At 35.7% G+C, this 12,008-nt stretch overlaps 1 protein-coding gene across 1 annotated transcript in view; it reads left to right on the top strand.

The window, feature by feature from the left end:
• EPHA6 (EPH receptor A6) overlaps positions 1–12,008 on the top strand; it is a 927,196-nt gene that overhangs the window by 406,494 nt on the left and 508,694 nt on the right. Inside the window, exon 4 of the mRNA XM_015129296.3 lies at positions 2,626–2,781. Coding sequence (XP_014984782.2) covers positions 2,626–2,781 — 156 coding nt within the window. The remainder of the gene's footprint in view (positions 1–2,625; positions 2,782–12,008) is intronic.

Below are 12,008 nucleotides of genomic sequence, written 5' to 3'. Positions count from 1 at the left end.
GGAATGATTTAAAAATTAAATGCATCGTGTATCAGATGTGAAGTTCTTTGGAGAGTTCTTATGAAATATTGCAGCAGGGTGTAGCAGGAATCAGGGAAGGCTTCATTAATTTAGTGACATTTGAACAAAGACCTGATATAAAGGAAGGGTTAAACCATCCAGATAGCTGAGTAAGAGCAAGTGTTAAAAAAGCCCGGTTGTGGGAACAAACTTTGGGTGTCCAGGATTCTGCAAAAGGCCAGGGTGGCTAGAGCAAAGTATCTGAAGGAACCAAAGGTAGGAAATGAAAAGCAGGGTCACGGGGGTGGGGAGCAAAACCATGCCGTGCTTGGGAGGCAATTATCAAGGCAACAACTTTTACTCTCCGAGGAAGAGAAAGCCAATGGAAGGCTGTAAGTCCAGTCATAACACAGTCTTATACATGTTTGAAGGAGATCGTCAGCTACTGAATTGACCATAGACTGTAGAAGACCAAAGCCTTAACAGAGAAGGTACAGGAAGGGTATCTTCATCTGAAGTGGTTGGAGAGGTAGGCAGGGCCAAATCCTGGGCAACATTGTAATCCAAGTTAAATATTTTAAACTTTAACATTAATATGGTGAAAAATTATAAAAAAATTTAACTAGAAGAATGTAATGAATAGATTTCTGTGTTTAAAATTGTGCTATCCAGTATGATATTCACTAGCCATGTGAGGTTATTGGGCACTTGAAATGCAGTTAGTTTGAATTAAGATCTGCTAAAGTACATATGGGATTTCAAATACTTTGAGAAAAAAAAATTAAAAATCCAAGGAATGTAAAATATTTCAATGGTTGATTTAATGTTGAAATGATAATATTTTGGATATATTGGGTTAAATAAAATATGTTATTAAAACATAATTTCACCTGTTTCTTTTTCATATTTTAATGTAACTGCTATAAAATTTAAAATTATTTATATGTGTCTCACTTTATATTGCTGTTAGACACAGTATATTTAGAAGATCACTCTGAAGAATGGATTAAAGTAGGCAATAATAGTTGCTGAGAGACTAGTTATTAGACTGTTCTCAAGAACAGTCCGAACATAACTAGCCTATTCTAAGTATCTTAGGAGATGTTCTAAGCATTTTGAAAAGATTCTAAGAAGTGGAAAATTAACCAAAAATGCATCAGATAAGCAATAATTTAAATTCTTGTTTTAGCTACCAAAGAAAATAAAGAAAAGGTAACAATGTCTTGCGGCACAAAATTAAGTTATAAGCATGCTACTTTATATTCTGAACAATGTCTTTGGCTGAAATTTGCATGGCTGATTAAAAGAGGAAAACAATATGCTTATAATTCTTCTTTATGTGTCTTATGGGTTCTATATATGTACATGTAATAAATATCTTTTATATTGTGGTTCTATGGCATACATATTCCTAATTAATTTTAAATGGTCTTGCTCTACAAAATAACATAAAAAGCCTTTAAAATAATATTTTAAATACCATTGCAAAATATTCAGAATGTAAGCTCCCCATTTAGATTTGTATGTTCTCTATAAATTGACTAGTATATTAGAATTTTAAACATTGTTATAGATTAAAGGTATTTATTTAAGTTTCAGGTCCAACTTTTTAATTTTTGGCTAATTATTAACAGACCTACCCTGTCAAATATGTTCAGTTATTTTAAACTGCATATTTTAGTAGAAAACAATTATTTTATTGGCAAACTGTATAAGGTAGATTTTTTGAATATTTTATGATACACTGTCTTATAACTGCTGTCATAAGATCACATTTAGTAGTTAAATATTTTTAAACAATACTTCAATTATGAAAGTGTTAGTGATGTTTCTTATATATTATTTATCTATTCTGAATTTTCAAAATTTTAGAACAATATTTTAATGATAGTCTTTTTATTAACTATATACTATTTATATATTAACAAGTTATTGAAGAAACTATTGTTGTGTATTTGTGTACCACCACTCCCGGTCGATGTTGATATTGAATAACCAACCTCTTGATAGTAATTTTACTGTGTGGAATTGATAATTTTGCTTCTTTTGAATTCCTAGATCATTTCTAAAAATATTACTGTAAAAGTAAACATAAACTATCAAAAAAAATAGAGTTAAAGCATATACAAAAGAAAATTTAGCCACTAAGAAAGGTGTCAAAGACATACTTTCACCAAATCAGAATTTTCTTCTTGTCTACTCACAAGAACTGAAGGGAAAATAGAATGTAAATACATTTTGAGCAGTGTGATTTAATGTTACTTAATGCCATCTCTGGTAATGATACAAAATCATTTTCCTTACTGTCAGTTATGGGCATCCCCATTCTTAGGTAAGCACTGATATTTTGTGTGCATGTGCCCGTGTGAATGTGTGTGTGTGTATCTGTGTATGCTTGAGGTATGATTTAAAAAATTAGCAGCCTCAGCTAAAATATGATTGTATTGTGGTTTTATTAACTCTCAATAACTAATTTCATTTGTTAATCTTAATATATATGACTTCTCTCTATATGTGTAACACTGTACTCTGAGTTCCAATGTGTATATACATTAAAGTATATTGTACATGTACAAGTAAAATAATCCTAGCAATAATAACTAATTTTTTTTTCTCTCTTTACAGCTTGCAGACCAGGATTCTATAAAGCTTTTGCTGGGAACACAAAATGTTCTAAATGCCCTCCACACAGTTTAACATACGTGGAAGCAACTTCTGTCTGTCAGTGTGAAAAGGGTTATTTCCGAGCTGAAAAAGACCCACCTTCTATGGCATGTACCAGTAAGTCTATACATTTTGGATTTGGAAATTCTGTTTCCAACCCTTTTGGTCTCTTTATTCTAAATTTAAAAAATAAGCAAATGTACAAAATCTGGCATTATCCATGCTATTTTCTGTGGTAACAGTCAAGGAAAAAGCTTCTCTCTCTACTCAGCATAGTTGCTTTTCAACTCTTTGTAAAGAATGTGTTTACTCCTCAAAATTCATTTTGATTCATGATGTACAAATGCCAGCACTGGTTTGAGGCCCTACAAGTTTTCCTTATCCATAATCTGTCCTTAGGAAATTATAGCAGTTGAAGGCTGCATGAGAAGTTGTGAACAAAACTTCTGTTCTTTGCTTCAACCCTTGACCATTTTAAAGCACATCAATTTAGGACCATATAGTTAACGTGTGAGGGAGATTCCAGAGGAAACTTTAAAAGTCATTGTGTTATTGTTATGTAGAAAAGTTCAAGTTTCCTTGACATTTATCTATAAAGGCAGGTATTTTTGAGTTTTTCCACATTTCACCTCTTACTTTCTCTCCAATATTTTTGGTTAGAAGCAATGGAATGTTAAATCTAAATGTGAAGGTCATTTTAATGTATACACCAATAATTTTAAATGAATTGTATTCTTCTATTATTAAAATATTGTAAAATACTTGTACATTAAAAAATAAAAGTGAATATATTAATATATTGCTAAACTATGCAAAAGTAAATCACCCCTTAGATTGCTTTAAAATCTTGTTAAATATGTTAACATAAAAACACAATATATAAATTTAGAAAAAGGTAGAGGAGACTTTTTTTTTTAAGAGACAGAGTTTTGCTCTTGTAGTCCAGGCTGGAGTGCAGTGGCATGATCCCGTCTCACTGCAGCCTCTGCCTCCTGGGTTCAAGCGATTCTCCTGCCTCAGCCTCCCAAGTAGCTGGGACTACAGGCATATGCCACCACGTTAATTTTCGTATTTTTAGTAGAGATGGGGTTTCACCATGTTGGCCAGGCTGGTCTCGAACTCCTGACCTCAGGTGATCTACCTGCCTGGGCCTCCCAAAGTGTTGGGATTACAGGCATGAGTCACCGCCCCTGGCCGAAACTATTTTTTATAAAGAGTTACAGCTTGCAAGGTGGCCATCCTGCAGGCTGGGAAACATAGCCTCTGACCAAGACATGCACTTTGAGGGTGGTAAGAATGACAGGGATTTATGCTGAATGAGGTGGTCAAAGACACATATTAAATAAGCTATAGGAGTCATGAAATTTATGAAAGCAGAAACATGCACATGTGCAACTGAACTTCATGCCTCAGTATGGGACTCATGTACAAAAAATGGCCATGTTAGCACAATCCAAGGGTGGAGTTTTCAGCCCTCTGATGTCAAAAGGTGAAGCAGATGACATAGAAATCCTCACTGAGCATACTCTGGACTGGCCAGAACTACTCCGTGGTTGGTGGTCTCTTATCAGGAAGGAATGCTGGTTAGTTGTTATGTCTAAACAGAAAGGGAGGAGCAGCATCAGATAGTTAGTTGATATCAGCAGTGGAGTGGGTCTTTAAAAAGGGCTGGCTTCTGTTTTACCCTTAGGGAAGAAAGATTAATGGTAGTGAAGGAGGGAAGTGTGTCCAGCCTCCCATCTCGTCATCATAGTCGGGATCTCAGTTTTAAGGTTTCTCTGGGGTAAGCTTGGCCATGAGGGCGTCTGTTCAGTAGGTTGGGGTATTTAGATTTTATTTAATTTTTATTTTTATAACAATAGTTTTTGGGGAACAGGTGGTGTTTGGTTTCATGGGGGAAGTTCTTTAGTGGTGATTTCTGAGATTTTGGTGCACCCATCGCTCGAGCAGTGTACACGGTACTCAATGTGTACTCTTTTATCACTCACTACCCTCCCATCCTTCCCCACTCAGTTCCCAAAGTCCATTATATCATTCTTATGTTGTTAGTCCTCATACCTTAGCCACCAGTTATGTGAGAACATGTGATGTTTGGTTTTCCATTCCTGAATTACTTCACTTAGAATAATGGTCTCCAACTCCAGATTGCTGCAAATACCATTATTTTGTTCCTTTTTATTGCTGAGTAGCATTCTATACACACACACACACACACACACATATAATGTAAATGTGATATAAATGTTATATATATATATATGTCACATTTTCTTTATCCGCTTATTAGTTGATGGGCATTTGGACTGGTTCCATATTGTTTTGCAATCGCAAATTGTGGTGCTATAAACATGCATGTGCAAGTGTCAAATAATGACATCTTTTCCTCTGGGTAGATAGATACCCCGTAGTGGGATTGTTGGATCAAGTGGTAGTTCTCCTTTTAGTTCCTTAAGGAATCTCCATACTGTTATCCATGGTGGTTGTACTAGTTTACATTCCCACCAGCAGTATAAATGTTCGCTTTTCACCACATCCACACCAACATTTATGATTCATTTCTTAATTATGGCCATTCTTGCAGGAGTAAGGTGGTATTGCATTGTGGTTTTGATTTGCATTTCCTTGATAATTAGTGATATTGAGTATTTTTTCATGTTTGTTGGCAGTTTGTACATCTTCTTTTGAGAATTGTCTATTCATGTCCTTTGCCCACTTTTTGATGGGATTGTTTGTTTTTCTTCTTGCTGATTTGTTTGAGTTCCTTGTAGATTGAGTTCCTTTGTCGGATGCATAGTTTGCAAATATTTCCTCCCACTGTGTGGGTTGTCCATTAACTCTGCTGATTATTTCTTTTGCTGTGTGAAAGCCTTTTAGTTTACTTAGGTCCTATCTATTTGTCTTTGTTTTTGTTGCATTTGCTTTTGTGTTCTTAGTCATGAACTCTTTGCATAAGCCAATGTCGAGAAGAGTTTTTCTGATGTTATCTTCTAGAATTTTTATGGTTTCAGAACTTAGATTTAAGTCTTTGATCTCTATTGATTTGATTTTTGTATAAGGTGAGAGATGAGGATCCAGTCTCGTTCTTCTACGTGTGGCTTGCCAATTGTCCCAGCACCATTTGTTGAATAGGGTGTGCTTTCTCCACTTTATGTTTTTGTTTGCTTTTATTTTTATTTATCAGTTGCATACGTCAGATATTAAGGTGAACATTTGCCCTTCCTGGTGATGAATTGGTAACAAAATTTTGGTTATTTTATTTACTTCCATAGAATCAAAACTAGACTTACGTAATGTCACATATTTCTTAGAGGCATTTCTTAGAGATGTCTCAATTTTTTAAACTTAACAAATGCAGTTCATAGATTTGTCTGTATGACTATAGACGTCCTTATAAAATATTTTTATGGAACACATTTAATAAAAATGTAATACATTCATTGTTGCTATTCATTAGTAGATGTAATTTTGGCTTTCTGATTGTAAATGCTAAGTGGCTGCTTTCTTCGGAAAATTACAGCCTAGAAAATTACTACTTAGGTATTTCTTTTTCCTGTGAACATATTTTAAATTTATAAATAGCAAAATAAAACTTCTGAATATAATTTCTCACTTATAGAAAAAAGTTTTTAGCAGACAAATCTTCCTGTTACTATACATGTAATCTTTCTTGCATGGTTACTAAATAGTATTATATATATTATGGACAACATACTACAGCTTAGATAGTTGGTAGTATTTCCAATAGTTACAGTCCTGTCAGGCAAGTATCCCTCAAAACCTATGTAGGAAACTGAATGGCGCTTTTAAGTGATAGAGGAAAATCTCTTTTTATTTTCTTAGGAGGCTATAAGTAAAAAATTGGTAAATTGATGAAATAAGTTCCCATCAATGGAACCCTTTAGTAAAGTAGTGTACTCAATAATTGAGAAGGCTTAGAGTTATTCAGCATGACAACCTAGTCAAAGGAAAATAAAGATGGGCTACAACAAGGTCTATGAATGTGATAAGCTTGTCAGTCATTTTTGAATCAGATATGTGTATTTTTCCACTTATCATTTTATGTCACTTGAATTTGCTTTCATTTCTAATTTCCCTTTTTAATGCTTTGCTATTATAAATTATATTTCAGAAATGCTAGCCTACCTTTTTTATACAAAGTAGAAGCAAAGAAAGGTTTAATTCTGTCATTGGCTGGGCAGAATTTTAGACAGGGAACAGCATGCCATTGTTGCTATAGGGCAGGAAAAATAATTTTCCTTCTACCCTTCATAGTTCTTAGTTGAGACAGACTCCAGTAACAGAAGAGATTAGCAAGAGAAAAGCAAACAGTAATTTACTAACATGTACCTCATGTATACATTGGACATACCTAGGGAATGAGTAAATCTCAAAGAGGTAGCTTTGAGTTTAGGTTAAAATACCATCTTCAGCTGCAGCAAAGAAAGAAGAGTTTTGGACAGGGGAGCAGTAATGGGGAGGTAAAATCACAGTAAACCAGGATAAGATTTGTTATGTTGATTTAAGTCAGTGCCTTCTTCATGGATAAGAGTTTCTGGTGACTTAGTGATCCTTCTATTCCTGAGAAGACAGGGAGATACACTTACAAATGGAGATTTCCTTTGTAGATATAAATTTTCCATAGAAAAGGGTCCTTTCTACTTTGTTTTCTGAACTTCTACTGTGTCTGCAGTTTGTCAAATAAATTGACTCAAAATAATCCTTATGCCAAAGGGGCATATTTTTGAGTGGTGTATTCTGGTCTCCTATAGCTGTATTTTAGGGTGGCATATTCTGGTCTTCTCCAGTCATATTTTGGAGGGCATAATTTGATCTCCTACATTGTTACCAGTGATCAAAAGAGAGAACCCCCAAAGAAAAGTGAAATATAGAGCTTTAGTCAAGTTTTCCTAGTCCAGACACAGGAAACTTTCTTCTCAATGCTTCTCTCTGCTACTTCTTTAAGAGCTTACTTACTTTGTTTGGCAAAGACTCAGCTTAGTGCTGAGTTCACTATCTTTTAAAGCCAGATTTTCTCAGAGTGAATCTTGGTGATGTAGGAGCAAAGGGAAAGCTAATCTTTCTCCCTCTCCTAATGTTTACTAATATGAACTTACAATAAAATGCATAGAAATGTATTAATGTGTATAAGCATGGGGGGCATATAAAACGAGACTTGTAGAAGGTCCAGATGGTGAGGTTTATATACCCTCTTTGCAGGGGAAAGGAAATGGGGCATGTAGACAATGGAGGGATAGTAAGTGATTTTTAGGAGAAATGAGTGTACCCAAGGAACAATGGCCTGGGAGAAAGTTCCTCTGAGTTCTGAGGGAGGTGGTGAAGAACGTGAAGGGTGGAGCTTTAGTGTGAAGAAAAATGGTGTTATTATGCAGGTAAAGTATCTCAGGTAATCCCTAGGAGCTGCTTTCAGAAGAATAGATGAAATGTCTTTCTGGGTTTGGTAATGACTTATAGTCGTTTCTTTTTTCCAGTGGTTAATTTTTCCTGGTTGTTTGACAAGATTCCTAGGGAAGGACTTTTAAGACAATGCATTTCTTCTGGATGAAGTTCCCTTAAACAACAAAAAAAGAAACTTCAGAGAAATCCCCTATGGGTGCCTTGGGAATGAAAGGGGGTCAGAGAGACAGGCTGGTGGGAAAGGTCAGAGAGAGATTTTGGTTCTGAGGTTTATTTCTGAGGCCTTGCAGTTTCCTCTAATTCAAAGCACTCCACATGCCAAAGGACCATATTTTAGTTCTGGACCCCAAAAGCATTTACTAGATATGTAAGGTTGGGCAAAGTATTTAACTTCTCCTAACTCCAGATGTACCATCTGTATTGATAACAACAATACATACCTCATACTGTTGTCATAATGATTTAAATGAGTTAATATTTGAAAAGTGCTAAAAACAGTACCTTGCACATAACCGGTGCTACATAAATGCTTGTTAAATTAAAAAGAAAGCTGTTCTCTTACAATTCATTTTGAAAGAGTGTCTGGTAAGTTAAAATTCAAACTATTAGAAATTTTATGTTGATGCTATTTTGTCAGGTTCGCAGCTTCTATCATTTGTATTCCTGCAAACTAAAAACAACAGTAATAATAATACACCGAATGCCTAAGACCTTTTCACAAAAGATAGTAAGTCCTGCACCGCTAAGCCTGTCATCTGAAACTGTTAGCAGTGGCAAATCTAACAGGCTTGCAGCGACTTGATTCCTGCCTCCTCACAGGAAAGAATTTGGCTGAGGGGCATAAGTCAGTATGAGACCAAGTCAAGTTTTAGAACAGGAGTGAAAGTTTATTAAAATGTTTCAGAGCAGGAAGGAAAGAAAGTACACTTGGAATAGGGCCAAGCAGGCACCTTCACAGATCCAGCTGCCTCATTTGGCCCTTTACTTGAGGTTATATACATTGGTATGGTTCCGGGGTTTCTATTTCTTCTCCCCTGATTCTTCCCTTGGGGCCGGCTGTCTTCCGGCACAGTGGCCTGCTGGCGCTCGGGAGGGGCCGCATGCGCAGTGTGTTTACTGAAATTGTGCACATGCTCACTGGAGGCATTTTTTCTTACTGAGTGTTCCTAGGGGAAGGTCATATACCAGTCAAACTGCAATTTTGCGTCTTATGCACATGCTTGAGCCCACTTGCCCAATTCCTGAGATCTTATTGGTAAGCGCCTGATCACCAGCTTCAGGTGTTTTCTATCTGTTGGGAGACTGCTGTTGCCTTTCACCAACTGCCGCCAATTATTATTTTCGAAAGATAGTTTAACAGCCACCGGACCATCACCTGGTCTTGCCTGACATTCCTGGGGTGGAGGGCCCTCTCCTGCCCTGTTCATGTCTGCCTACTCTAGCAATATCCGTGAAGTAGTCTGAATCATACTTTGACTAGTACGGAGTGACCCTAGCAGTTATTACAATATATGCAAAAAAAAGCAAGTACCGTAAACTTCAAAACATTGTGTCTTCTAAAACTTAAAAGATGAGATTTTTGGGGAAGAAGTTCAGAAAAATGACAAGTTAAGAGGTTGTTGAACAATTACACTTAAGAGGTTCATGGTAAGTCCAACAAGATATAGAACTTTTGGGGCCAGGAATTGAATTGAACAAACAGTCAACCTTTCCTGTTTTTCATTAACCACAAACATTAGCAATATTTTAATAGATATATATTCTCTCCATGCTACATATTGTATTTCTGTGAATTTGCCATTATTTCCTTTATTCTTATGGTGTATTATCTAAGGGTTGGAATTTAGATCATCAGTCATTCCCATCACTCTCTTGGTCAATCTTAACATTTAAAACAGTGCTTTCAGAGAACCTTCTAGGGATTTAAAAGGAAGCATTTTTTGGTTTCAGGGGTAGAGAGAAAAGTAAAATTTTCACGTGTGTGATGAAACCATTTTGAATGTATGATTAAAAAATGAAGAACTGAAATTGTGGAAATGAGTCACCAAAATATTTGGCCAGTAAATTGCCTAATAGGTAAAAATTTCATAGATAGGTATAGGAGGTAATCATATAAATAATAAGATTTTAAGGATGCTAAGAAGCCAAGTTCCTTAGTGCTTTTCTCAAAACAACAACAAACCTAAAACTTTTGTAGTACAACACAGCATGAGATTTTACCATTAAGAGTTTTATAAATTTCTTTGGGTTTATAGAGATGGTGTCTTTTTATTTCATAATCCCAGTTTATTCACATGAAGATTATTAGGTGTCTCAAATGGCTACAGTCTAAAGAAAATTATGTCTCACATTCAAAACTAATCCTTCCAGTTGCTGGGGGGTGATCTGATCTTTCAGTTTTCTGTTGGGCCTGGCTGTTCTTGTTTGTCTCTTCTCCTGCTTTTTGTTTCTACTAACTCCTCCCTCAGAACCTATAGTATATATTCAGATTTCTATTATTAAAAAATGCTCCCAGTTCAATTTTTCTCTCCTCTAAAGCAAATACCTTGGAAAAAGAGTTGTCATTGACTATGTCTACTTTACTCTATTGCATTTAGATGTTCCCATTCACTCTACTGCAAGTAGATTTTGTTTCTACTACTTCTAATAAACTGCATAAGAAAAATTCACCAATGATCTTCACTGACATTTTGTATTAGAAACATTTTTTGTCCTGTTATTCATGACACTTATCTCTGTTGATCATTCTCTTTTTCTTGCAACTCCCTGTTCCCCTTTAATCTAAGACATTGCAATCTCCGTTTCATCCTCCTAATTTTCTGATCATTTTGTTTATCACTATTTATGATTTTTCTTCTTTTGCTCACTTGTTAAATGTTAAATTTTCCCGTGTACTTCGTGTTGTCCTTTTATCTTTTCATATGTTCTCCTTGTCTCCCATAATTTCAAATGCCGCCTGTAGATAGATGATGCCCATATTTTTATCCATATCTCAGTCTTCTCTCCTGAGGTTCAAAGTCTTCTAGACAACTGATTGTGGGATCTGATGACCTGTGTGTCCTATGGAAACCTGCCCGCATCTCTGACCTTGTATTATAGCATACTCCCCTTGATCACCAAACTCCTGGACTTCAAAGATGCTGAACTTGTTTTCATTGTCAGTGCCAGCAGTTTCCTCTACTTGAATTGCTTTCCCTTTTAGGTCTCCTTCCTTAAGTTTTATTTTTGCTATTCAGGATCAAATACCAGCTTTTGGGACAGGCATTTCCTGAGTGCCCCCTCAAAATAAAATTCTTTGCAGTTACTCTTTTTTATGTCATTGTGCTTTCTTTTTTATAGATTATATCATTCTTTGAAAATACTTGCTTTATTTATATACTTGCTTCTGCATTGTCATTCTATCCCCAAGAGACTGCAAGGTACCTGGCATATAGTAGACACTAAGAACCTGGTGAATGAATAACTAATGATTTCAAGCTCAACCTGTGGTAGCCAATATTATTGCTTTCTCCCTCAGACTGCTTATCCAGCCTCGCTTTTGTTTCTGTGTCCTGATGAATCCTCATCAATCCACCCATCCAAGCCATGAAGCTTAAGTCGTAACCCCTACGCCTGACCTCGAAATAGCCTTTTGGTTCTACTTTTTCGCATTTCTTCTATCCATACCTTGTAAATTCCTGGCCTTAACCTTTTAGTTAAGACCCTCAACTTTCCTTTGGGTTAATTTAATAATCTCCTAGCAAGTCTCCTTCCTTTAGTCTTCCATCCTTCCTAAATATCTTCCAAATTATTGGAAAGTATTATTTCTGAAAGAAGAACAATAACAATGAAAAACTTTTATCATATCCCCACTGCTGCTTATAGCCTTTCACATCTACAACCCTTCTTTGACAAAATTATAAGTCAATCTAAGGACATCCAGGGTCCAG

The sequence above is a fragment of the Macaca mulatta genome, chromosome 2, assembly GCF_049350105.2.
Source record: "Macaca mulatta isolate MMU2019108-1 chromosome 2, T2T-MMU8v2.0, whole genome shotgun sequence".
Classification (NCBI taxonomy): Eukaryota; Metazoa; Chordata; class Mammalia; order Primates; family Cercopithecidae; genus Macaca; species Macaca mulatta.
Note: the sequence above shows the minus strand (reverse complement) of the source record. Positions and strands in the feature narration are given on the sequence as shown.